The following is a 27500-nucleotide window of genomic DNA, read 5'->3' on the forward strand; positions in this document are numbered from 1 at the left end:
GTGATTGCTAATAAATAACCTTTATTGGTTGATCACATGGCTGACAGCTATGCAAACTCTGACATATGGCCGTTGAATTACTTTTAGAGAACAATGTTTTATGAATCATAACAGATTGACATGTTGGTGTCTGCAGAGGCATTTGCTTCCCTTAAGAAAAAATGAAGATAATGCTGAATGGAAATGATCGGTATCTCACAGTCACAGTAGCCAGTCGTATGTGCCAACAGAGCACTGGGACTCCTGGAACATTCAGCTTCAGTCATTTCAATCAGAATGCAGGGCCAAAGTGTTGAGCCTCAATTACAACACCAAAGATGAGCAACAAATCCTCCATCATTTTTTTTGGACCTGTAGTACCTGGTATTGATATCACAGCTAGAGTTTATAGTCCGAGCACTTCACCCATCGCTGCTAACCCCCCCCCCCCCCCCCCCCCGCTGCCCTCGATGCCAACCCTGCTGGCATGACGGCTGCTGGAAGGGACCAAAGCTTCCAGCGTCCGAGTTGCCATACCAAAACGGTCACACCTCCGCTACCACAAATGCCAACGGCGCTAATGCCAACTCACTGACAGCCACGGCGAAGCCGCAGTGTAAATCATACAAGCCGTTTCAACTGGGAGTGTAGGGGGAAGACTTTGTGCTGCGATTACGGGACGCCTGACGGAAACACACAGATAAAGGCAAACACGCTTCCCCCAACCCCACACACACCCGCACCCACACAGTCAAGGACTCAATTACTCTGCTTCTGTTCAGAGCAAATCTCACTAATTAAATAGCTTGAGCATTAATTATGCAACGAAAGAGAGAGAGACCCTTGACGAGGGGGGGGGGGGAGGCGAGGGAGAAGGTACTGAAGGAGCATGGGAAGGGTGATGGAGGGGGATGCAGCGCTCTTCTCGAGCTATAAAACAACTCACACCCAGTGCGGGTAATCAATACAGCCCTGCTGGAATTAGCAGTTATCTTAAAGCCCTTTAACAAGAGCGTACTGACTGACAAACACAAACAATCATCCATTACTAAATACCAAAACACAGCCGATGGCCTGTGGAGGAGGAAGGGGGGGGCACATGAAAACACTGAGGGTAAGAGTGGGGGAGGCTGATGAGGTGTGTTATTGAGGAGCAGGGGAGAACAGATTAATGCACTAGAGGGAGGACAAATTAAAGCACAATTCCAACAACTTCAACTTTTACAATTCATAGTTTCATAGTTTTGGCCATCATTTATTTTGGTTTAGACAAATTGTCCTCACCAGACTAATTGCCGGGGAACACAGATCTTAGTTCTTCTTGAAATAAAGTTCAACGGGACAAGAAATATGAGCTGCCAAACAATCAGCACCTTATTTTAACAACTTCATCTTGCAGGAAAACTAACAACACAACAAACCCGAAACACGGGTAAGAATCCCTCGTACAGGACAGCTGTTCGTGAAGAACTCTGGTGAGTACAGTAGAACAACGTCTGTCTGTGAAACTGAGAGTGGGTGACCATTTTACTGTTGCCACCATCATATTTTCTTTTTGCTATAAGTATGGCTAACCTGGGGATGTTCTTATATTCGTTAACAAAATAAAACATTAAAGTTTACACATGACTACTGCAATAGCATAGAGCTGAAATTATTAGTTGGTTAATTGATTAAGGCCGTTTAATGGTTGTGCGTAGAATCGACGGCGCACCCCCGCAGACCCCTCTGCGTCTACACCTGTAGCCTGACGTGCACCTCTCGAAAAATGTAACTACACGTCGCTCGGTCGTGGCTTGGTAGCGTTGCATTGCCCCCGACTCATTTCCTTGTTCTCTTTCGCCATAACCAAATGAAATCCAAACCAAATCCAGGAGAGGGTTAACTTCTCCTGCTGCAGATTTCCCACCGTGGTCAGAAAGCACAGGGGAGACACTTTGCTTCTCTCACTATGACTCTAGAGTCAGTACTCACTACTAAGATAATCACCTTCACTCTCTCACTTCTCCCTTGCTCTAACACACACACACACACACACGCACACGCACACGCACACGCACACGCACACGCACACGCACACACTCTGCGTGGAGCCTCCTCAGACCCCGAAAACGGCCTTTAGTCAATCAACACAAAAACATCTGCGGACTATTTTAATTGATTTATTCGTGAGGAACTGCTGCTTCTCTTTGACTTACTGCATGTGAAGATAAACTGAAAATAACGAGCAATTTGATGCCTTCACTGTTGGCTTTAGGAATTTTAATAGGTCTTTTTCATTACTGTCTAACATAATCAAATCCTGTAATGAGACCGTATGAGGTTATCGTAATATGATTTCAATATGAAAGAAGATACAATAATCAAGATTTTTTTTTTTTTTAGATTATTTTTGGGGGCTTTTCCCTTTATTGACAGTGGATAGACATGAAAGGGGGAGAGAGATGGGGGATGACACGCAGCAAAGGCCCGCAGGTCAGATTCAAACCCGGGCCGCTGCAGGACTCGCTCCCACTGGGTGAGCCAGAGCCGCCCCAGTAAACAACATTTAAACTACATTACAATGTTAAGATGTAGTGTGTGCTTGTTGCAACAGAACAATATTTACATGACGCTGGCTACAAACTATAAAAAAAAAAAAAAAAGAGACCAAGAAAAAGTGTCTGACAGGACCAATCAATCATTCAGTTTACACCTGTGCATCATGTCTCTGTTGTCTGTAGAATCTGCTCCACATTTGTTCCAAGACCAACAGTAGCACTAATGGTCTGGAGAACACCTGTAAGGAGGTTATGGTGGGCTTAAGAAGTCTACCCTCTGTCTGCAAGCAGGGAGGTCAGGGACATAAGGGAAAAGTCTGGGAATTGAGCTCAGAGGTTTGCATGCCAATCATGGCTGGAGGCACACAGTTAAAAATCTGGGGGGCCCAAGAGAGTAGACAAAGCTTAACTTTCCCCATGGGAGGGACACAGATGCAAAGGAGAGAAAGAAAGGAGGGGACGAGTGTTGACCGAGAGGAAAAGAGGTACTTAAATGGGAGGGAAAGCAGTAGTAGGGACTGAAGATAGTAGAGGGTCACTGAATAACTCAACAAGACCAGAATAGACATGGGGGGGTTCGGGTGACCAGTCCGGTATGACTAAAATGGAAAGTTGGAAATGCTGACAAAAAAAAAAAAAAAAAAAAAAATGACAAGATGATAAGGGGTCAGGTTCTCCTCAGCCTGGGGCCTTGACCTAGTGCCTGGCTCTGGGGGTTGGGTGGAGAACCAGATGGAGTAGGAGGAGCGGGGAGGGGGGGGGGGGGGGGGGGGGGGGGGGCATAAGATTAAAATGGGAACAGAACGATGGAGATAAAAAAGATAAGAGTTTATGATCATAAAACCTGAGTACTGAGCAAGAAGGGGTTATCAGTTCACATGACCATACAACACTAGCATTACAGGAAGAAGGGTCTTGGCCCCTACTTGGCTCCCCCAGCACACTGAGACTTGCAGCCAAGACATTCATTAGGGAAATACATTTAATCCCTGTTGACAGAGAGGAAGTACAGCAATAGAGTGATGGTGCTGGGGAGCAATCACAAAATGTGACTGCAGATAGAAGACCAGCGAGAGGAATAGTGCAGAGAGAAAAGTCTGGAATATATTGAGAACAGCTTGTGCACTGTGTGTGTGGTCAGTGTTTGTTAGCTTCAACATAAGCTAAAAGCTATTCTTCCTGGGGTCCTGCAATCTGTCGTATGACAATACACTTTACGACATCATATCATCACACACCATACACATACAGTGTGACCTATGCAGTTCTGGCAACACAACATACATCTAATGGTCAACATCGATGACCCTTCTGAAGCACTGATGCAGGGTTTCTGCAGGTTTCACCAAGTCAAATTTAAGACATTTTTAAGACAAATTATGAATGAAATTTAAGACCTTTATCACAACATAAACTAAGCCCTTAAATTTTTTTTCAAGCCAAGTATCGCTTAAAAAATTAAATTCCCCATTAGTCTGGCTATCACTAGACCTAGCCAAGCTCAATAGATTTGAGACTGAGCATTGGTCTTGGGAGTCTGCTCTGTATTTTCTCTGAGATATAAAGTTTTTGTACTTGTAGCGCCCCTAGTTGTTCGTAAAATTGGTTGGCGAGCCTCAGACTGTCATGACAAAAAAGAATCTAAAGTTTTGAGTTGATAGCATATATTTTGGCCGAGAAATGGCAAAGTTCATGTTTTTGTAGCTATCTACGCAAATTTGTTTGTAAGTAATTTGCCCAATTTTAATACGATAAAAATTCTTTTGATAACTTTTTGTCAGCTCGATCTGGAGATGCTAGATTCCATGTTTCATGCAGATTGGTTGCATGGTCTAGGAAGAGTTAGAAAAAGTAGGTTCACGATAAATCTGCATTTTTCTCGCATAAAAATCTAGGCAGAAATGGGCGTGGCCTATATCTGGAGATTCAGCTGAATTTAGGGAACAAGTGGATGTGTGGCTTTATTATGTGTGATGCACGGTTAGGGAGTTATAAGGCCAAGTGGTGGAAGTCGCTGCATGTTTTTGTCCAAGGTCCCTGCAGGGATCTGGACCAGTCCTGAAAACGGCAACCCCCCCCCCCCCAACATGTAAGGTTTAGGCTGTAGTATCAGTCAAGGATAATAATAAGAAACCTTAAAAAAGCAATAGCCGTTGCCTTGCAAACGTGGTTCCCAGGCCCCTCGGGCTTGGACCCCTAACAATAAGAAGAGCAAGTAAGTAAGTGGCATGTAGATCCAGGGGTAGAGTCTGGAGAGTGTCAGGGTGGGTCCCGGGCCTTGTTGATAAGACTAGTGGCAGATGGAAAAAAACTGTTCTTATGGCGCAAGGTTTTGGTCCTGATGGACCTCAGCCTCCTGCCAGAGGGGAGTGACTCAAAGAGTTTGTGGCCGGGGTGGGAGGGATCAGCCCCGATCTTTCCAGCACGCTTCAGAGTCCTGGTGGCGTACAGGTCCCGGAGCGGCGGCAGACTGCAGCCAATCGCCTTCTCTGCAGACCGAATAACACGCTGCAGTCTGCCCTTGTCCTTGGCAGTGACAGCAGCGTACCGGATGGTGAAGGAGGATGTGAAGATGGACTCAATGATGGCTGTGTATAAGTGCACACTCATAGACAAGTAAAAAGTATTTCTTTTATCATGTTAAATATACAAATGCTAAAACTGGGAGAGAAAAAAACATCCACACAACTGTTTTTGTGATTTGATAAGAATGTGTTAACACTGTCAAAATAAAAACAACAAGAACATGGCAGAAAACGTGTGTTCATGTAGGTACCCGTGGCTCAGACTAAGAATCTAGGCCTTTGAGTCACAAATTGTTCCTTATTAGTCAGCTAGAATGAAATCTCCTACCAAAAAGGAAAACATGGAGCAGTGTAGCTCCAAAGGAATTGGAATATCTGCTTTAGACTAATCCTCAATTCAACTTTGGCTCTGTAAAACTAATACAGAGGTTCGAAAGATGCAAATAAACAGAACAATTTATAACCCTTCTAGAAGTCCTCAACAACACGCAGAAGTCAAAAAAACAACCCCAGTGTCAACAGCCATGCTCAGTGCCCAGATAACACTGCCCTGGCCACAATGACCAACCAGTGTTCAACCCCTCCCCAATTCCGTCAGTCATACAATCCCTTCTGTACCATGTGTCTATGTCCGTGTGTGTGAGACATAATTAACATGCCGAGCACTCCTCAGTCTCTTTGCTCCTCTTCCCACGTAAACGGCAAACCCCCAATGATTATTATGGTAACACATCAGTGTGTGCAGACATATGGAGGGGAGCTGGGGGAGATAGGGTTACTGTCATAGGGACAGGGGTACAGCAGGGTGAGGGGCCCGGGCGGCTATACCGGCCTGATTCCCAGCTGACAAAAGGTGAAGATTTATGGAGTAGCTCCTAATGGCCTCTTACCCCCCATCCCCATCCCCATCCCCATCCCCACCCTCACCCCCCGACTACCAAGGGCCCTTGAGAAGTTTTAAAGGGGTTCACAGCAAAAAAGGGTATGCATAAATAATGTATTTTAACTATAATTCCATCCGTAAGTAACACAATGACAGAAAGTATATCATACTATTTTGGTCATGGGTTTCATACACTTTCTGTAACAAAACTTTTAAAACAAAAGTCCTCTCAGATGGGGGACCCTGGGATGAAATCTTATCAAATGGGGGTCCGTGTTAGTCACCAGACCAAGCCAAGCTCAATAGATTTGAGATTGATCTGGCCAACGGGCATAGTTCAAATGACTCTGTACGCAATTGGATAGTCCTTCAACCAATCAGACCAACGATCCGGGTGACGTAGAAGTGACAGCAACAACAACGGGTTGCTGCGCTTCGGTGGCCGCAATGTTGAATGTAAACAAGAAGCTGCTCGGTAGCTTCTCTATCGTCATTGTGTTAAACGCACCAATAGCGCGCCGGGTAGATAAGCCAGTTTGTGATTGGTTCCTGCAAAAGTATGAACTGAAGCAGGAGAATTAAAACGTGCAGGTTTTGAGGCCGAGCTGCAGGGCAAATTCCAATCTCTGGCAGAGTGGGCGGGGTTTACCCAGTCTAGGTTCGTGTCTCATGTGTGTCGGTTTAGGGGGTCCTTAACATGGAAAAATTTGGGAACCACACCACAGTCTGTAGGCAGAAGACAAAGTCATGAGGAATTGGGCATGTGTCTGTTCAACCAATGGAAAGGTCCATTATTGTCAGGATTCACATCCCCATGGCCAAAGATTGCAATGCACTCAACCCCAGCAAAGCCATTTACCAATAAATGACACGGACATTGCCTGCCATGTGTTAATAACCCTTTGCCCGCGTCCTGTTAGGTTTCTGATTTATTCACACAGCCTGGCACATGGGCCACTCCTCTGGATACCAAGAAAACATTTACCCCCTTAACTGGGAAGGTCTCAGTCATCTCAGGCTAAAGTTTCAGGACTCAATAGTATTGATGACACATTTCAACACTTGCCGCTCATGACCCCCCCCCCCAATATATACGAAGGATAAAAATTCTCACATCCCTCAAGATGGCAACCAGCACTATGAGCTCATCTTGGGAGTTCTGTCAAAAATACATCAGAGACTGTTGGAACATGGAACTGTCTAGAACCATTGAACAGTTTTTTTTTTTCTTAATGAAAATATGTGAAATTTGAAACTTTTTCAACAGATGACCGAGGTTTAGTGTGTTCACTAGTCTTCGTGTGTCCATGAGGCCAAAAAGGTCTTTCTGCATGTTGATCCAGAAAGAGTCAGAACTTTAATTATGGCCAGTTGACAGTTTGATGAGAGTCCATGGAAGGAGGAGGGGTCTTACAATACCGGTTATGAGTTACTGTTATGTGGACATAGTGAGTGTGCAGGGGTCTGATCACTGGCCTGCGCTGCTGCCTGGGTCCTAAGAGGTTAATCAAAATGCCAAGTGTTACTGTGCACTGCGTCAGAGAGCTATGCAGAGCTCATCCAAGATACCATCAAACATGAGAAACTGAATCATTCACGCAACCAAATAGCCATACTGTTTATAGCAGGCACATACACATATACATATATATATATATATATATATATATATATATATGCATGCAAGGGTTGAAGCTACTTTTTCCTCCTAAATGCTAAAACCTAAGTAGAAAACAAACAAAAACTTTTGTACCTTTCCTCTGTCTGCAGTGGCAGCAGCAGTTTCTGCCCAAATCATCATGGTAATGCAGTGGTAATTGCCATGTGAGACTCGATATCGTCTTAGATTTTGGATGTTGTACTATGGCAGTGTTACGTGTGTTAGTGTTAGGGAAAGTGTTGTCTTTTCTTGGTTTTACAGGCTGTTTTACAGTAAAGTGATGTAATTTTCTGAACTTACCAGACTGTTGTATTATTTACCTTGACCCACTAAGTCATTTCTGGTGATAATTTATCAAAAATCTACTTGTGTAAATAACATTTTGTTAAAGCACCAATAGTCAACCCTACAATATCGTTGCAACATTGACATTGAGGTATTTGGTCAAGAATATCGTGATATTTGATTTTCTCTATATTGCCCAGCCCTACTGTATATTATATAAGATTATTTCATGTATTGAGTTTGATGAAGTGTACGGTTTGTTAGGTAACAATTAACAGTCAACTGTTTTTCCTGACAAATGGGGGGGGGGGGTCATGACAACACATTATCACTTTTTCATTATTACTTGTGATTTCAGGAATTATACTGCATTGTCTAACTAGATCAACATTGTCATGAGTTAAGCATTTGTTCCATGTGTGTGTGAGTGTGTGTCAAATGGTGACATATAAAGAGAAAGAAAGAGAAAGGACACGCAGACCGAGACACAGACAGAAAGCGAGGACACCGGTCCACCTGTCAGACACAGAGAGCCTGAGAAATTGAAAAGGAATGAGCAGAATGCCAGTGTGTGCACGGGTGAGTGCGTGCGTGTATTTGCGTTAGGTTAAGATCCACACAGTGCAAATGCGTGTTTGTTGTTCGACTGATAATACTATGGGAGCACTGGAGAATGGCATTCAGAGAACGGTATGCAGAAAGACAGCTGATGGGAGAAACACACACACACACACACACACACACACACACACACACACACACACACACACACCCACAAAAAGTTCTGAGAATAATCAGTATACACGTACATTAGATATCAAGTCACTTCCAGCATGCACATAGCAACACCAGCTGTGGGCAGTGATGTCCAAACAAACACACGAACACATAGGGAGTTCATTTCCTCTATAAGCTGCCTCTGGGAGTGTGTGTGGGTGTGTGAGTCAGTGAGAGAAGAGTGCAGGACAAGTGGCTGTGGTGTGAAGGAAAAGTGGGAGAAACTGGAGCTTGTGTGAACCAAAGAGTGATGCAAATAAACAAACTATTGGTGTTTTTCCACTGCATGGTATCTATTAGGCTTGACTCTACTCGCCTTTTTTGCTGAAGAAAACCTAGTACCTGCTAACGGGTACGTTTTGTAGTACAGTCTCAGTCGAGGTTCCAAGCGAGCTGAGGTGATACCAAAAGGGGACGTGTAAACCTGCAGACTGCTGATTGGTCGGAGAGAATCGGCACAAATCACTGTGTTTTTTGTGTTTTGCTGCCTCCAGGTTCATTATAAACTAATTTGCCTTCTGGCTGTGGCAACACGTCGAGAATCAAAACAACACACCTTCGCTGTTCTGTTGGTGTGTGGGGTGTGTGGTGTGTGTGTGTTGTGTGTGTGTTTTGTGTGTTTGTGTGTGTGTGTGTGTGTGTGTGTGTGTGTGTGTGTGTGTGTGTGTGTGTGTGTCACGTTGGGTCACAGCAGTTTCCTGCTATGACAACCAGCCATGGGTCGCCTCACGCATGAGGCGGTACAAATCTACAAAGGAGATGTGTAGTGTCAAGCTGCAGTCAAAAAAGGACAGACCTGTCTTTAGAGTGCAGTGCAAAGACAAACTGGTTAACAGAGATATTTAAGGATTTTTGTTTTCACATTCATATCAAAAATGTAATGTCTTCATACCAACATATATTGCTATATTCTTACTTCCTGGAGAATAACATGGAGATTGAAGGTTTAAGAGCATGAAACATTTGAATGATGACCTACTGATGATACTCAGTGACTCGGATTAGACGGAGAGAAGATCAACAGCCACAGCAGAGGTGGAAGTACATGAATAGGTCCGCACAGACGGCAACGCAAAACACGTCTCCCCTGTGTGCAGCTGCAGCAGGTGAATCAAAAGGTCATCCAAATGCACTTTGTTCAATCACACTTTGGGGTAAACCATAACTTTCCTCCATGTTTAATAATGGACTACTCGTCTGATTTTATTTTAATTGCTTGAACCAATCATGAATCAAAAGGTGGACCTAAACTACATTTAGGTCAGCAGTGCACGGTGGAAAGGGCCAGATGGTAATTTAATCATCTGCTGTAATGACTGCCTGAGGCCTATTAGACTGTTGGCATATTGACATATTTATTAAGAAAGTTGGTCTTAAACAGAGGTGGGTAGTAACGAGTTACATTTACTTCGTTACATTTACTTGACTGAGATTTAGGAAAAAATTATACTTGTAGGAGTAGTTTTAAATCACTATACTTTTTACTTTTACTTGAGTAGATTTGTGAAGAAACTGTACTTTTTCTCCGCTACATTAGGCTACAATGAGATCTTTTTACCTCTTTGGTATTCTACGTGTCATGGTTTTTACCCCCCCCCCCGCAAACGCCACATTTTACCGTTTTATTTTGACAGAGAGAGAGACTTCCGCTTAAGGCTCTACCACGTGACTGTGTTTCTCCAATCAAACGTCGATGGGCAGTCACGTGATCAAACTCAATCTCAGCTTTACAGTTGTCGCAACACAAAAATGTCCGAATCAACCGTCGGCAAGGCAACACAGACGAGGAGGAACGCCCCCGGCCTCATATATAGAAAGCATGTTTACCTTAGTAAAAGTAGAAAAACAGCAGCTACATTATGTCTGATTGAATGCTTGAGTTAAAAACTAAATCAGATGTTACTTGAGTAGTTTTTTCACCAAGCACTTTTTTACTCTTACTCAAGTAGTTATTTGGATGACTACTTTTTACTTTTACTTGAGTCATTTTATATTATAAGTAACAGTACTTTTACTTGAGTACAATTTTTGGCTACTCTACCCACCTCTGGTCTTAAAGCAGGCGAGTCAACATTTGTATGTATGTGCAAATTAAAATGGTATCTTAAAATGGTAGAAAGCAAACAGCATTGCATTTGTGTTCGCATCATGTGTCGTACATACAGTACTGTGTCGCCTAGATGCATATCACTGGAGAAAGTGGCAAATGTCAGAGCGAGCAGGACCCCGATGCAGAGCAGCACATGTGATTTATGGGTGAAATAAATGGGATCACTGTAGGCACGGTAACGGGATCCCTGAAGGGGGGGTGGGGGGGTGAGAAGGGAAGATTCTTTAGTGGTGGTAATGGGCTTCATGGTATCAGGGGGTGGAGGGGGCAGCACGTTGGTAAGCTGATGCTGAGAGCAAAGGTGTAAGCGAGTCACTCCTACTACAACACACAAACAATCTGACAGTGTGTGTGTGTGTGTGTGTGTGTGTGTGTGTGTGTGTGTGTGTGTGTGTGTGTGTGTGTGTGTGTGTTTCATAATTTACGTAAACAAGGCTGCGGACCAGCTGAGCAGTAAAACTCGAGTAGCCAGTGAGTACCCACTACTAAATACTAACTCGGTAACAAGACAGAGTTAGGCTGTAGTTAGACTGAAAACAAACATCAGCCATATAAACTAAAAGACTATGCGTTGGTTATGGTGTGTTGCTGCCGGTAGCCAAGGAGAGATGTACAATACAATACAGGTCCAAGTCCTGTTTGAACAACAAATCCATGAGTTTTAAGTTGCATGAGACACCAAAGCAGAGACATGATTTTACAAAGTTATCCTCACACCAACAATAATTTCCCCCTCAGCCGTGACAGTTGCAACGTAAGCAGTTCAATTATGCCGTTCATGTTAAAAAGACATCTACAAAAGAAAGTGCATCTGCACATATTTGATTAAATACAATCAACAGCGCCACCATCATTAACATAAACCAGTTACATACACGTGAAAACAAAGATAAATGATAAATTGACTTCCAAAAACTGGGAGTTGTAAAAATTGCAGAGCTCTAGGCGCATGTGTTGTTAAAAACAGTATCTTAAAAGGGATAGTTCAGATCTTTTCAAGCGGGGTTGAATGAGCTCCTTCTCCATATAGTTCGTGTGTTAGCTACAGTAGATCGCGGTCCCCAGTTTGAAGAAGCAAGCAGGGGTAACGACACAGAAGCTAAGCAATGTACTGCTGTGGAATATTGGGAAAGCAATCAGCAGACCTACCGTTAAATAAAATAATCATTATTTGCAGTAGGGCTGGGCAATATGGAGAAAATCAAATATTGCAATATTTTTTACCAAATACCTCGATATTGATACTGCAACGATATTGGAGTGTTGACTACTGGGGCTTTCACAAAATATTCATACAATGAGATTTTTGATAAATAATCATCAGTAATGTGGATATAACGACTAAGTGGGTAAAGGCAAATAATACAACAGTCTGGTAAGTTCAGAAAATGACATCACTTCACTATAATGCAGCCTTTAAAACCAGGAAAATACAACACTTATGCCATATTACAATATCCAAAATCTAAGACGATATCTAGTCTCATATGATATTGATATAATATTGCCCAGCTCTAATTTGGAGCCACGAGTTATAAATTGCCACACTGTGATATTAGACTTTGACATAAGTATGGTTTGCTGATGTTCATTTTACATAAGCTCTCTAAATTTTATTTTTCAGAAAGTGATTTAGAAATTCAGATGAACTCTCATCAAATTAAAGTTCAGACCTAGAATAAGATTATACGGAAAAAATGCCTGTAGTCTGCAAAGTGATATGCAGTACTGGGCTTAAAAAATAAATAAAAAAAAGTCACAAGGCATATTAGCGGAGCGCTGAAGACAGCTACAGCGAGGAAAAAGCCTGAGTGAGACTGGATGAGAGATGGTGAGGGAGGAAAGAAACCGGAGTGAGATAGAGACCTAAAACGCTCCAGAAGCCTGTCACATGGGGCTTGAAGCCGCACAGCTCAGCACTCTTCCTCTCTGTGTTCTGTCCGCTCCTGACATTTATCTGCTTTATTAGATTATCTGGGCTACATGGCTGTCTCCAGGCACAAGCAAGCACACACACACATATTATATATAAGTAAGCAGTTAGGGCTGTAATGAATTAAGGGGTATGTATGTATGTATGTATGTATGTATGTATGTATGTATGTGTATGTATGTATGTATATACACACACACGCACACACACACACACACGCACACACACACACACGCACGCACACGCACGGATTCATTACAGCCCTAACTGCTTACTTAGGTCCATGCCCTCTTCAAATTAAACCACAGATAAGAGAGCACCTCAGAAAACAGGATCCCTAACGTGGAGAGGAGAGGCTAAAACTGGCCATTGAGGAGGAAATTAAGAAACATTGTTTGCGAGTGTATTATCACGCATGTGTGAGTGGTCATAAGGTTGTTGTTTTGTTTTTTAACGGGCTCATCTATAGGGACTCTGCTTCCCATCATTAGTAATTCAATTTGCTCTTTATTAGCGGCTCTTATCGGAGGCACAGACGGCTGTGAGCAGCTTTCCTCACTCCATCTTCCTCTGCGCTCACCCCGGCTCCACCTTTCCCGTGTCTCCGAATTCTGAAAGCCCGTCTTTAATTAGAGATGCATGTGTTCCTGCTGTGGGCCGTTCAGGGTCTCCACATGACATAGAATACACAGAAAAATGATGAAGGGGAACAGAAACGGGGGAAAGGACGTAGGTGGTGTGAGGAAGCATAGAAAAAAGTTAAAGAATCAGAAAAGGAGAAGCAGACTGATAGACGCAGAGCCATGGGGACGAATAAAGCCTAATGTTAATAGTGATGGCTTTTCTAATGTCTTCTGACTTCATTGAGTATGGGAGATTGCACCAAGATGGGCATGAGGCGTGTAGGGTACATGCAGTATGACCGGAGGGTTGGAGGGGCAAGAGGGGGTGGAAGGGTGGGGAGGGGGCTGTAAAAACAATGATTGCTTTCCATCAGGTTAGGCCTATATTCTACAGTTCGTTAAAACAATCCAATTTGCAAAAGGATAATTATGCATTAGCTCCTTTTTATCTACTGGAGGGAGAGCGGTGCCAGGGCTTGATAGCAGCGACGCCGCCTGCCTCCACCTCTGCAAATTACTCGCTATCGGCACTTGTTCGCCATCACGGCTGAATTGGGCAATCAATTAACCTCGCCCCTCCTCCTCTTTAGAGTGTGCCTGTAAGCCTCTCCAGTGACAGCCAGCAACACAAAGCCCCGACAAGGACTACATGGATGAGAGCTGCTGCCCTCTGCTGGAGAAGGCTGTCACAGCCGCTGTCACAGCCACAGCTGAAGGGACAATTATGTCGGGTTTGTCCCGAATACATAATGCATACCAACTACAAGCAGGTTTTAGGTATGTGGTGTTAACACTGAAAACTTAAAAGAATAAAGTATACTTCAAAAAAAATACTCAAGTATGCAGTTCAAAAAAAGCTTGATTTTTGAGTGATGTTGACATTTTAAGAGGATTAGCTAAAATGAATTGCGGATGGAGGTAAAAACCACTCCAAAGATATCGTTGAAAACAAAAATTAATAATAAATATTACATAATAAATAGTATATATTTATTTAAGGCTTTTAAATATATAAAGTTGTTTTTTTTACAACACACAGATTTCTTGTGAAATGGCTGCTAAAACAGTTTGACATGACAATACTTTAATACAGTAGTAACAATATATTCTACTAATAGGAAGTTGCCAGTAGTCTGAGGACACAGGTTGTCCAGCACGTAAGGACACATGATGCCAAAGTAGAAAGAAAATGAAGTCAAAAAAAGCAATAAACTGAGACACAAAGAACCACGTAAGAATCCACAGAACATCGCTTAGTGTTTTCAATTTGCTGGAAGTAAAACCACTATCAGGTATTGTTTAAAAGAGTTGACGCAAAGATCTCTCTGATGGCGCGTCACACCTGTACCAGCGTGTTTAAAATCCTCTGTGCTGACGCATTAACCACACAGAGACGTGGTGAGGTTTTGGGGTGGGGCTTGCAGATATAAGAGATTGGCTGAAGGTGTTGCGGCAAACATTTGTTAACATCAATCCAATAAAAATATGGAACTAGTCATGCATATGATGCGGTCATCAGCTAAGAGGCCAAATAAAAGCCAACCTCACAGATAGCAGGCCTCACACACAATCCCGCAGAATGACTAGATTAACAAAATACCAGAAAAGAGCACCCAGCATCATGTCTTTGGCAGAGAGCACAGAGTGACAGAAGACAACGTCCCCCTGTGTCACACTGTAGTGGGACATCTAGTGGACATAGTGGGTGTGTGAATTATTGGAAAGATGAAAACAGTGGCATACAAAACATAGGACAAAGCATTTTGATTTTGAAGTTGAGTGATACACTTCTAGAGACAATATCACGAGACATTTCTGAAAATGTATTGCTTTCTAAGAAAAATGCAAATCACATGTCAGTCAGTCTGACTTTATTCATTTGTAACGAAGAACATGACATCTGCATTTTCTGCTTTTGGTCTGTTTAGCTGGAAATGGATTATGATGTAGTCGCCGTCAGAGGTACCGTACAAACAGAAAATATCTAGATGAATCTCTGGTAAAAATAAATAAATACGACATATAGATTCTAGGGGAAGGAATCGGTTTTAAAAATTGGATTTTCTATTGTTTTTCCCACCCCTACTATATAATATATGCTATAATGTGAAGTGTGTGCTTCTTACTTGTCCTTGATGACGTGGGGGAAAGCCGCCTCAACTTGTGTCTACCAAAAGACACAAGCTCCCTGGAGGGGGTCCTCCGGACTCCTACAGGACTCCTGGTGGAGCTGTGCATCCGACCCCGCGGGGAGTACCTTACCGCTGATGGGCTGGTCCCCTTCTCTGAACCACCTCCACTGTGGGCACAGGACAGCGGGCAATGGGGAACAGTGTAATCAGTAATTCAGTAATTCACTAAAGCATGTGTCTTAGGGCCCGCAGGCCAAAACCTGGCCCCTCGCAGGTTTTATTCCGGCTAATTTAGGTTCACAACCACACAAAACGTAATCTAGTAGAATTTGGCCGATTTGACGACTGTGACATTCAGAAAATCCCACAGAGTTTTCATATTCAGACTGAAAATCAGGTTTCTGGGAGTCGGCTGTGTGGTAGCCTACTTTTCAAAATGTATACGTTGTTTTGTTTGATTTGCTAAACTCTACGACTGCTAAGGAACTTTTTTTGCTGACCTTTGTTGGGCTTTATGTCAACAAAAACGCGACAAAAGTCAAAAATACGCAACAAAAGTGTCAGAGAAAGCAACCAAAAATAAAAGAATGTGACAAATGTCAATAGAAGGCGACATGCAGTAATACTGTCAAAGATATTTGACTATTCTTAATAAATGAATAAACTATACTTGCCTGGCCCTTGATGGGATTTTCATTTTGCAGAGTGGCCCTTAGTGAAAGTGAGTTTGATACCCTAGCACAAGAGGCTACTATATATATACTATAATACCAATGATATTGAGAAAATGTTATTCTGCTATACTTTGCTGCCACCATCTGGCTACACTCAAGACATTGGAATGAAGAATAGGAATTGAAATGTAATGTAAGTGTATTGTTTTAAGTGTAAAGTGTTGTACAACCCACAATTTTGTATGCTGTCAATGCATATTTTAGATTTCTTTTCTGTAATAATAAGATATTGTGAAGTAGGGGCAGGAGTTTATCAGCATTTCTTTGGTAAAATCAGATAGTTTTGTCTATGTTTGTGTTTTTATCTTTGGATTTATATTGTTTTGTTGTTTTCTTTTACAACAGACTGTTGAATGTTGGAGATAAATACAAATTAAATTGAATAGGAACATACAGTATGTGGAGAAGGTACTACTACTTACCTAGTAGCAGACTTCCTGATGATTTTCATCCTGCTGCGGAGCTTGAACCCAGAAGGGGAGGAGGAGGGCATAAAGGGGGTACGTTGGGTCACCGATGGGGAAGCAACACCTTTCACTCCTTTGTTGCTTTTCTCTGACGTCCAGTGGAAGGCAGATCTACGACGGGTCGCGGTAGTCCCTCCCGCCACTGCCGCGGAGGTACTCGGACCTCCAGCCTTCCAGCGGTAGCGGCTACTCGTTGAGGAGTTGGCAGAGGAACCCGCAATTCCCTTTCTCATCTTAGCTGAGGGAGCTCTGAGTTTCTTGGTAACCTCGCTCTTCTCCAGAGCTCTCTGCGAAAGAGCCAGGGCTTTGGGCGATGGAGACTTTCGAGGGACTTTAGCTTGGGCTCCAGCAGAGGACGAGACCCATTTGTACTTGGAAGTCTTGGGGGCTACATTGATCGAGCTTAGCTTTCGGGGTAGCTTCTTGCCAGGCGTTCTCTTGTTTACGCACAATGGGGAGCTTCCACTGGCAACTCCAGCTTTTGAGACTGACGCTGGGGCAACAGCCACAGCTTTGCCTTTGGGTGAGGAAATAGAGCTAGCTTGTTGAGGGTCCACTCCTCCCACGTTGCGGCTCTTTACCCAAGTGAACTTGGATTTTTTCAAAAAAGATGAACTGACTTGGCCCTGGCTGGTGTGAGATGTGGGTTTGATTGAGGGTTGTTTTGATAACTCAGACACAGAAAGAGGCGGTATGGTATTACCAGCCATGAAAACTGCCGGAGTAGTACTAGTTGGTTTAGTCTCAGCGCTGGTTTTGCTCGACAGTGGAGGTGTCATCAGTACCGGAGGGCTGCTCTGCAAACTGGTTGAGGTGTCGGCTCGAGCTGAAGACAGCACTACAAGAGAACCACTGACTTTGTTTTCTGGCAAGACGTCACGGCGGCTTTCAGTCCTCTCCTGAAGATCTTGAGTCCATCCGTGAAGCGGTTTATGTTGCCCAGTAGTAATGTCTGTTGAGCCTGAATCTCCTGTTCCATCTTCACACTGAGACACAGCCACTCTGGTTTTTCTAACACTATCTGTGTTTTCTTTCTTTGCCGCAGCTCTCCCTGTGATACTGTTTGTTTGTCCCTCCTTCTTCTGCTGAGGGATCCCTGACGATAAAGTGGCAGGTGTGATTCTATCACTCTCTCCTCTGCTGTTGCTGGGCAGTGAGGTGCTGTAAGCTACACTGTGGGAGCTGGTCTGATGAACAGAGGAAGAGGTAGAAGCTGAGGCACGTCCAACAGAGGACTGGGAATTCTTGTTGCTCAGCGAGTACGTTTTCCTCCAGCTTCCACGGCTCTGAGGAGCATACAGTCCCCCTCTGGAGCCATGAGGATGGGTGACAGATCTGCTGTGACCTCTGCCTCTGGCTGATGTTGGAGCTTCTGGATGCCTCTGCTCATCTCTTGCAAACGGGCTGTCGCCATGGACACTCTTATGTTCATTGATGAGATCTGGGAATTTCAAAAACAGGAGTCATTTAGTTGTACAATCCCATACAGAGTGATAAACAACAAGAATACAGAAACCATGTCAGAGTATTGGTTTACCCAGCAAAGTATATTTCTCACGTCACTTTAACTGCATGTAGTCATGTAGATAGTGTTGGTTTAGTTTGAAGATGGAAAAAAAGGTGAGTGGATGCTTACAACATTAAAAAATCCCATGTTAAATAAAAAGAAATCAGTGTTCCTGTGCTTTTTATATTTATTGTTTTAATTCTTTTTTTATTTTAATTTTGTAACTTTTTGTGTCATTATTCACTGAGCGTAAACAAAACTGCCTCTCTGGGAAATGACGTCTCTAACGTAACAGTTCTCTACCCCTCATGTTGTCCTCATGTTGTCCTCATGTTGTCCTCATGTTGTCCTCATGTTGTCCTATATCAATGTTCTTTTTAATTCCCCAAAATAACATGATTGATTCCACACAAAGCTCTTTGCCAAGTACAAATCTCTACTTTCATTAATTTTGGGGTGTTGTATTCAATTTTATAGCATTTAAAAAAAAATTGAAGTGGTTTTGAAATAGTATTGAGTAAAAGTTGACATATTCCAGTCTGTGATTATCCATCAACATCCATTCCTTTAATTTTAGTCTCAATAATTCTTCATTTCTGCTTTTCTAACTCAAACATTAGGTATAATTTCCTATAAATGAGGTTTGTTGGCCATAAATTCCAAAAATAACTGTAAAACTAAACTTAATAAGTTAGTGTTACGTAGTGTTGAAAACGTCAAAAAAAAAACTTTGAAAAAAGCATCAAAAGGTGTTAAAATAAACGGACAAAAACGTGGGAAACAGTTATAAACATCGATAAAAAGCATCAACAAAAGTGTTGATTTTCAATTTTGACAGGAAGACAGCACCAGGGCTAAAGTGATCGGACATCTTGGGAGCTAAACTCTTTCATCACCACCAGCATTATCGTCATCTAATGAGGAAATATCTTTCAGAAGAAAAGCGTTAATCTCTGCAGAGCCCCAGGCTCTTAGCGGTGATCTAGGGTTAGGAGCATTGAAGCTGTGCTGGCGGATTGTAGCTAGATTAGATTAGATTATACTGTATTCATCCCACAACGGGGACATTTTGTTGTTACAGCAGAACAAACAAAAACACACAAGAAAGTAAGCGCACAAGAAATACAGACAATAGACAATGATAATATGGTAGACTGAAAGTAAGCAAAATGGCGTCAAATTAAGGTATTTTAGAGTGCGGTTGCCATGATACAAGAAACAATATTGCAGTGTAAGTGACGTTAAAATTAAATGTAGCTAGTGTACACTTCGTGTTGCGTTTTCATTTCATTGCCCCCCTACCAGTAGCGTTACTGTGTGCTCTATCCTGGGGCCTAGTCGTTAGCTTACTAGCGCTAGGTGTTTACGTTAAGTGGGAAAACGGTTTTCTGTAACGTGAAGGCTAATTTGTGGGCTGAACCGACCATTAGAGTTAGCTAACCGTTAACGTTAAGCCTCGCAGTTGAGTCTTAGCTAGCTAAGCTAACCTGTTGACAGCGAACTAGTTTTTTTTACTTTCAATGAAATTTGAATACAGAATATATCAGCTAACTAAAGCTACGTATCTAACGTTATACGTGTCGTAGCTATATCATGAAGAAAGAAAAAGGCACCCGCGTCTCTTCTGAGACGTGTGGGCAGTTCGCACTGGAGGCGAAGCTAACGGTTAGCCTAACGTTCATTTTGGAACACTTTTTCAAAACGCGTGCCCACATCCACACGACAGCTCGGAATTCAAACAGCGTAACCGTTAAAAACAATTTTCTAACCCGGCTGCTTCCAAATGTAACGACAACATGTAACAGGAGTGATTTACTTTGTAGAAGTTCAATTTGCCTCTTCAGTGCTTCTCTCTCCTCCATGTTTACAACCGAGTCGTTTCGTCATCAAACTACGACGAAAATGTGCTCTTTCGGGTGACGTGTCTCACACAGACCAATCACAGAACGAGGTCTGCGATGACTGGAGGATATATAAAAAACCCTGGTTCTTGTCTCACAGGCTACGTGTCATGTGGCAAACACATATGCCGGTAGGGTTTTTATTAACGGTCTACATGGGTACACAGCAACATTTTTTAATTTTATATGACAGGATTAATTATAATGCTTTTATAGACACTCAAGGTGTTCAATTTTAGTTTAACAAATAAGACGTTATGAAATCCTTTTATCAATTAGGACCATGCTTATTGACACATTAATTGATTAAATAGCAGATCGTTTCAAAATCTCTTTTTTTTCCGGAGAACTGTTTTTATTTTTCAAGACAAGTCGCTTCTTTGCCAGAGTAAGAACCGTTTAAAAAAACACTTTTTAGTAATTGGGGCAACTGTGTATTTGTATACTTTTTTTAAATATTGTACACACAACGAAGAAACTAATTCTCCTCCACTAGGCTATATGCTGGGGTCATGCAGATATAACAGGGAAAATAAAAAAAGCTGAGCACCGAAACTATCTGCATGGATATATACCACGAAGTGTTGTGAGAAACCTTTCGATACACTAGTAATATATGCTTACATAAGAGGATTTACGTGACTAAACCTTCTTGTTGGATGCCTGTAAGACAGCACGGTGGGGCATAATTTACCCATTAACACATCAGACGACCTGCTGCTGGCTGTCAACTGATTTGAAAACAACGAACTCCGTCACTTCAAAGTATTCCTAACATTTAATGACCAGCTTTTAAAAACGTACGCTATTGGCAGAAAGTTGTTTACGTGGTTTGGAAATAACACGCCTGTAGTCCTTTCTATTGGAGGAGCATGAGACGCTAATGACGCCGCTGTGAAATGAAATGAAAGGGGAAGTAAAACTTAACGCAGCTGGTTCGGACTTAAGCCCAGAAGAGCGAATAGTAAACAGAAAGCTAACTTTAAAGTTGCTACACAACTGAAGGCAAGCCTAACTTTGGTCACGAATGCTTGAGAGTGTATGGGGAAACAACCCGAACTATTGTTCCAGTTACGTTACTTTCAACGTTTGTTTATAATTACGACGTTTATAACGACAGTTAGCCAATGTTAGGTGCTGTAGCATAGTAGCTAGTTAGCTTGCTAGCTTGAGTGTTGTTAACAAAATTGAGGCTTATTGTTATTGTAGTAACACGTATACATTTTTCCGTGTGTTTGTGTGTGTGTGTGTGTGTGTGTGTGTGTGTGTGTGTGTGTGTGTGTGTGTGTGTGTGTGTGTACAGTATTCTACGCAGCAACATGACGTCAACAGAAAACCTGTACTTCATCATAATAAGAAAACCTGAATATCCAAGACACATCGATGCTGGCCGCTTATGCTACATCAACGAGCACAAGCACGGATTATCTCTCAGAACATCTCGTTCTCCCTTAAAGTTGCCCGTCCTCCTCATGGGCGCACGTTCATCATTAGATTATGACCTAGAGGTGAGTATTATGGAAAAGCTGAGTGCAGAGGAAGCAGAGCTGTTGCAAGCCCTGTCCGAGGATGCAGAAAGGCTGAAGTGGTTCAACGAGGGAGATGCTCTGCGAACAGCTCAAGGACTCACCCCGGGGACTGAGGTGACTGTGGAGGAAGGAGGAGAGAAGCTTCGAGGCATCCTTCGCTGCATTGTTAGACACCCGGAGCCAACATATTCTGCTCCCATATCAGGAAAGTTCTTTGGCATTGAACTGCAGGTGGGACTTTAAAAGTTGGAAATACCACTTTGGAGTTTGAATGTATGCTGATGAATTAATTAAATGAGTATGGGTTGGGTTATTGGTAAAATATTAGTGTAAATGTATGTAACTTATTCACAGATATTTTGATATATGTATAATGTTATTTATATGTGATTGACTGGAATTTCTATGCACCTGTAATGTTGAAATGTGTCCCTTTGGTGGCACTGTAGGGTAGCTGCTAAGGCTTCACAATGAATCACAATTTTATCGAAATCACAATATGAACTAGTGCTATATCCAAATTGTAGTGTGTAGTGTGCAATATTTGTTAATGGCAAAATATGTTTCAAATCATTCTGAATGAAGTATTGTGGGGCTGCAGAGATGTCCCAGCCTATAAATGGTATTCTACAAACAACAACAAAAACAACCTGCGTTTGGAACAGGTCCTCGCAAAAAAATCACACTTTCAATGTTAATAATTTTCAATGACAATGAGAGTAATGACACAATAACGATCTCTCCCTCCAATATCTTGAATCATATCAGTCAAAATAATCGCAATTCAATATTTTCCTCATATTGTGCAGTCCTGGCGGGTGTGCATGGTACGCAGCTGGGTTTGGACCTACAGGACTATCTGAGATTTAGTGTTTCATTCATGAACTTTGTGAACTTGACGCCCATTTCATGAGGGAAGAAAGGACAATCGTTTATTGCTTTGCATTCATAGGTGAGGGCAGCGAGGTATACTGTGTAATTCAGAAAGTTTTGGTGAAACTAAAATCAGATTAACATTTTATTTGCTGCTTTCCCCTACTGGTATCTGTCCATGCTCATAGCTTTCGCTCCGGTTTTGAGGTATACCTCTCTGATGTCTCAGCCTCCACTCCAGCACAATGGAGGTGAATGGATTTGAGTTTGTGGTGTTCACAGAAATTAAAACAAACAGTTTAATTTGCTGTGTTTTTTTTTCCGCCCCTAGGAAGAAGACAAAAGGAAGGTGAAGACGAGTGGGCCCTACCGAAATAAAACCTTCTCCTGTCAAAAAGATTGTGACATTTTTGCCCCATTCTCCAGAGTCAGGCCTGTGGTGCCCAGCTCCTTGTCACCCTCCATCCCTGCTCACTCCCAGATAGAAGAGCTCAATCCTGGAGATAGAGTCACCTACCTCGTCAGTGATACATGTCGGCATGGAATGGTTGTGGATGTGTTGCGAAATGTTGTCCGGATCTCTACAGTAAGTAATATATGCATGAAAAAAGTAAAAATAGTAAATAAAATAGTATCACAAAATAATGCTCCTTTTTAAATTATGTTTTAAAATGCACCCATTGCTTGGTGCGCTACTCTTCTGGTAAATAAAACATATCGGCCATGTGTACTATGTGACCAATTGCGTTAGCTGTTTTTTGCAATGAGAAATTGACCCCATAAACATGTCTTAAAAGTATTAAAATGTAAATTAATTAATCTGGCAACCATCCTGGCATTGTTCTGTGACTCAGACTTAGTCTTTTTTCACAGTTGATCTTTTGGGCGTCCTCTTATTTAAGGCAATGCTCATAATTCTCATATTTGCACGATTAGCCATCAAACACCATGTTGTCGCAGTTTCTATGCTCCTGCTCATCTTTGAGTTCTCTTATACCACCAAACCTTCCAATTTTAAATTTCAGTACAAAGTTAGCAGTTTGCAGTACATGTATAATTTGTCTTTGTTGGTGTTTTTTAGGACACAGATGAGAATGGAAAGACAGGGGGCGAAGTTCACGTTCCACTAGAGTTGGTTATTAAGGGGGAAGTGCCCGCCGCAGGTTTGAGCAACTCTTGACATGATGAAGTGTAAAGCTGTTACCCACATATTTAAGAAATCTGACCCAAATATATTCCTCGCTGTAGAGCCAGAGAGAATGGATGTTGATACTCCCCCGGTGGAACCAAACGCTGATGATCTGTACTTGGATCTGAGTGTGAACTCTTTGGTGGAGGTGAACTTAATGAAAGGCAGGTCATATGGAATCATCCGCTGGATCGGCAGTCTGCCTACTTCGCAGGAAACCATGGCTGGACTTGAGCTGGTAATATTTACTGACATGTTACTACGGAGATTAAAATCTATTGATATGGGAAAATGACCTCAATGGGCTGTTGGTTAACTTTCTGCGACAGGTCATTGTTTATAGATATTGTTTTCCTATCATTTCATCTTATTTGTAATGACATTTTTTATCTGTCTATCTATCTCCAGGAGGAAGACATTGGAGTGACTGATGGTACCTTTAAATCTCAGCGTTTCTTCGTTTGTCCCCCCAAAAGGGCTCTGTTTGTGAAGCTTAGCTCCTGCCGTCCTGACTCACGATTTCAGAGCACATCAGCCAATCACAGCAAAGGGATGCCTGAACAGGAAGACGCAGGTGAGAACAACACAGATCCACTCATTCAGTTTAATCTTCAGCATATCCTTCTTCACAGTGTTGTTATGTCTTTGCATACATAATGATGTGTGTGTGTGTGTGTGTGTGTGTGTGTGTGTGTGTGTGTGTGTGTGTGTGTGTGTGTGTGTGTGTGTGTGTGTGTGTGTGTGTGTGTGTGTGTGTGTGTGTGTGTGTGTGTGTGTGTGTGTGTGTGTGTGTGTGTGTGTGTGTGTCTCTTTAGAGAGAGAGGTAGAGCACAGTGCAGGGAAGCTGGACACTGTTCCTCCAATCAGCACCGAGCATGTTAACCAGATTTTGATTGGACGAATGAAGGGGATCCAAGGCCACTGCAACTCCTGCTACATGGATGCTGCCCTCTTCAGGTCAGGATGGGGAACACATGACAATGAATAACATGCATTTTAAGTTTTTTAAGATGTTCTGCTGCTTTTATCCCATTTACTATGCAAATCACATGTATTTACATTATTATAGGCAACTGTCCAAATCACATCTATACAACATGTTTTAGACAGCTGTGACTTTCTGTATGTTGTTGAATTCAACATGCAAAGACTTAACACCTGCATTAGTTGATAGACTGACTATAAATTTTGGACTGGTAACATTACAGTCAGTGAGAATACACTTGCAAACGAGGACCATTTTTGCATTCAAGGATGCATCGGTGTCAAATGTTTGCAGCCCCGTAGCCCAAGCAACTCAAGCAAATTCCCATTTTAATTTAAACTGAGTCTGTTTCTTTTTTTTTAGTCTTCTGGATTTTGTTCATATCCCAGCTCATGAAGACAGGGTTATGTTTACTGTACCTAATTACCATTCTCAAGCTAGTTTCAGATCTTGGCAAGTGTATGTTTATAGCACGCTGAAAGAAATAGAAACTGTCTTTTGGCAATGTATGAAACCAAAACTCTTGTTCCTGTCTGTGCTTTCAGCTTGTTTTCCTGCTCCTCTGTGTTGGACTCCATGCTGTTTAAATCAACAGAACCTCAAGATGCCCCGATTCAGAGAACATTGCTTCATGACATTGTTAATCCGCTCCGCAGGTGTGTATGCTTTGATGTATTTTGCAAAACATTTAATTTGTGGTAATTTTAGGGCTGGGTAATTTTCAAAATAAAATTTCAATTTCCTTGCGGGAGTCATCCCAAAAGCATTAATAAAGAGAAGTCTAAGTCTAAAAAACGCTGATAGCGGTTCCTGAACGATACTTTTTTCAATACCGGTTTTTATAAAATCCATTTAAAAAAGAAATAAGAGCATTAAACATTACCATACAGGTTTTTTGTTTTGTTTACACCGATGTGACGCACACTTTTTTCAAGCCTCTCAAAACCCAACAGCAAACACATGTGAGACGTAAAGCAGGCCTGCACGATTAATCTTGATTCACCCTGTTCACGATTTAATTTTTAAATGACTTTGATTCTCATTTAATTTTGCGAGGCGACTGCATCACAAACCTACTGTAATTATTATTGAAACAGTATAAAATAGGTGTTAAAGCGCTCCCAAGCGCTGCAGTGCTCTCCCGTCTCTCCGTTGAAGCCTCTATGTTTACAGGCGTGTGGTGATGCGCAGTGTGCTTTAGGTGCCAAAAAAACCAGTTTGGTACTGTCAATTAGTTTTGTTTTGTCACGGTTCATGTGAGCAACAAACATTACACTTCTTGAGAACAAAATTGTGGCAGAGAATTGTGATATCAATTCTAAGCTAAAAAATCATGATTCATATTTTTTCCCGAATCGTGCAGGCCTAACGTAAAGTCTTCCCTGCATGCCTCTATGACGTATAGACAGCAGATCATCAGCATTATTAGATCTTGGTACAAGCATGCTACAGGAATGGATAAACTAAGGAATGGATACTACGAAGGCAATTTGGTTGGTGCCTTGATGTGACCAGCCGTATGGAATTTAATAAAGTATACATTAGGCCTGGGTGAGATAGATAAAATCAATTACCACAATATTCTTGACCTCACCAATAGTCCAATAGTCAACCATTGAGGTTGACTATTGATGTTTTGACAAAATGTTATTTACACAATGAGATTTTTAATAAATATTCTCCAGTAATGATTTAATGACTTAGTGGGTAAAGGTAAATATTAGAACAGCTAAACCCGTCCTGTAGGTTCAGAAAATGGCATCACTTTACTTTAATGTTGCCTTTAAAACCAGGAAAAGACTTATGCCATATTACGATATTATGAAATCCAAAATCTAAGAGGATATCTAGTCTCATATCGCGATATCGATACAACATCAATATATTGCCCAGACCTATAATACATACTCTCATGCATGTTCTTTGCAGTAAGGGCTTTGTGGAAGGGCGGCACATCATGAAGCTCCGGAAACAGCTGCAGAACCACGGCTACAGTCACTCCTTCACTACGGACGAGAAGGGTCAGTTTGGTCTGGAATCTGTCAAACAGCTGATTTGTGTTTGAATGGGATTGTTGATGTGATTGTTCTCTTTCAGATCCAGAGGAGTTCCTTACTGTCATCATGCACCACATCCTTGCACTGGATCCTCTACTCAAACTGTACAGTTACACCAACGCTGCGTACTTATACTTAGCTTGAATACAAGGAACGTTTTGAGAAAGTTCCATTCTCGCTTCACATTTCTCTCCCTCTCCCGTTTAGCTCAGCGGCAGGTAAAGTGCAAGAGAGTTACTGCTATCAGATCTTCTTGGACCAGAACCACAGCCTCGTCCTTCCGACAGTCCAGCAGCTGCTGGAGCATTCCTTTTACTCGGCAGGACTCAAGCTGGCAGAGGTGAGATCCCGGGGGATTTCTGTTACACTCTTCCTATACAGTAATGCCAGTTAACCATATCTGATGTCACAATTAGCTTGCGTGAATCCAGACAGCTAGCTAGACTATCTGTCCAATCAGAGTTTTCTGTTGCACGACTTTTGAACGTACACATGTTCCACCAAAACAAGTTCCTTCTCGAGGCTGTTTTGCAGCGGCACTGTGGCTCCGTCCGGCGCCTAGCGCCACCCCAGACCATTGTAATTGGGTTAAAGAAATGCCAATAAACCAGAGCGCGTTTTTCTCCCATCCCAGATAGCTTTGTGGGCTAGCCAGACCCTCCTCCACAGCCCGTTTGAGGAAGGTCTAGCAGTGCCAGAGTAGTAGTGGCATGATGCTTCACAAAGAGTTCACATATTTAAAAATGTACCTTTTAATAATCATAATATGATTATGAGTTTATAATGCTATTAAAATGAACCAGCCTAATCT

At 42.2% G+C, this 27500-nt stretch overlaps 2 protein-coding genes across 5 annotated transcripts in view; one reads left to right on the plus strand and one right to left on the minus strand.

The window, feature by feature from the left end:
* zc3h3 (zinc finger CCCH-type containing 3) overlaps positions 1–20158 on the minus strand; it is a 73037-nt gene extending 52879 nt beyond the window's left edge. The window contains exons 1-4 of one of the 2 annotated variants that reach the window (XM_032525376.1): positions 19972–20158; positions 17885–18089; positions 16604–17830; positions 15442–15614 (exon numbers count right to left, since the gene is read on the minus strand). In XM_032525376.1, the coding sequence (XP_032381267.1) occupies positions 15442–15614; positions 16604–17830; positions 17885–18089; positions 19972–20017 (1651 nt within the window). In that variant the 5' untranslated portion in view covers positions 20018–20158. Of the gene's footprint in view, positions 1–15441; positions 15615–16603; positions 18090–19971 lie in introns of both variants that reach the window. The other variant, XM_032525374.1, reaches the window with a different exon arrangement.
* Positions 20159–20785: 627 nt separating this feature from the next.
* cyldl (cylindromatosis (turban tumor syndrome), like) overlaps positions 20786–27500 on the plus strand; it is a 9565-nt gene continuing 2850 nt past the window's right edge. Inside the window, exons 1-11 of one of the 3 annotated variants that reach the window (XM_032525378.1) lie at positions 20786–20821; positions 21360–21816; positions 22790–23044; positions 23540–23621; positions 23707–23885; positions 24056–24221; positions 24463–24604; positions 25178–25288; positions 26562–26653; positions 26730–26793; positions 26897–27029. In XM_032525378.1, coding sequence (XP_032381269.1) covers positions 21376–21816; positions 22790–23044; positions 23540–23621; positions 23707–23885; positions 24056–24221; positions 24463–24604; positions 25178–25288; positions 26562–26653; positions 26730–26793; positions 26897–27029 — 1665 coding nt within the window. In that variant the 5' untranslated portion in view covers positions 20786–20821; positions 21360–21375. Of the gene's footprint in view, positions 21062–21359; positions 21817–22789; positions 23045–23539; positions 23622–23700; positions 23886–24055; positions 24222–24462; positions 24605–25177; positions 25289–26561; positions 26654–26729; positions 26794–26896; positions 27030–27500 lie in introns of all 3 variants that reach the window. The other 2 variants (XM_032525377.1, XM_032525379.1) reach the window with 2 other exon arrangements.

This window comes from Etheostoma spectabile, chromosome 9, assembly GCF_008692095.1.
Source record: "Etheostoma spectabile isolate EspeVRDwgs_2016 chromosome 9, UIUC_Espe_1.0, whole genome shotgun sequence".
Lineage (NCBI taxonomy): Eukaryota > Metazoa > Chordata > Actinopteri > Perciformes > Percidae > Etheostoma > Etheostoma spectabile.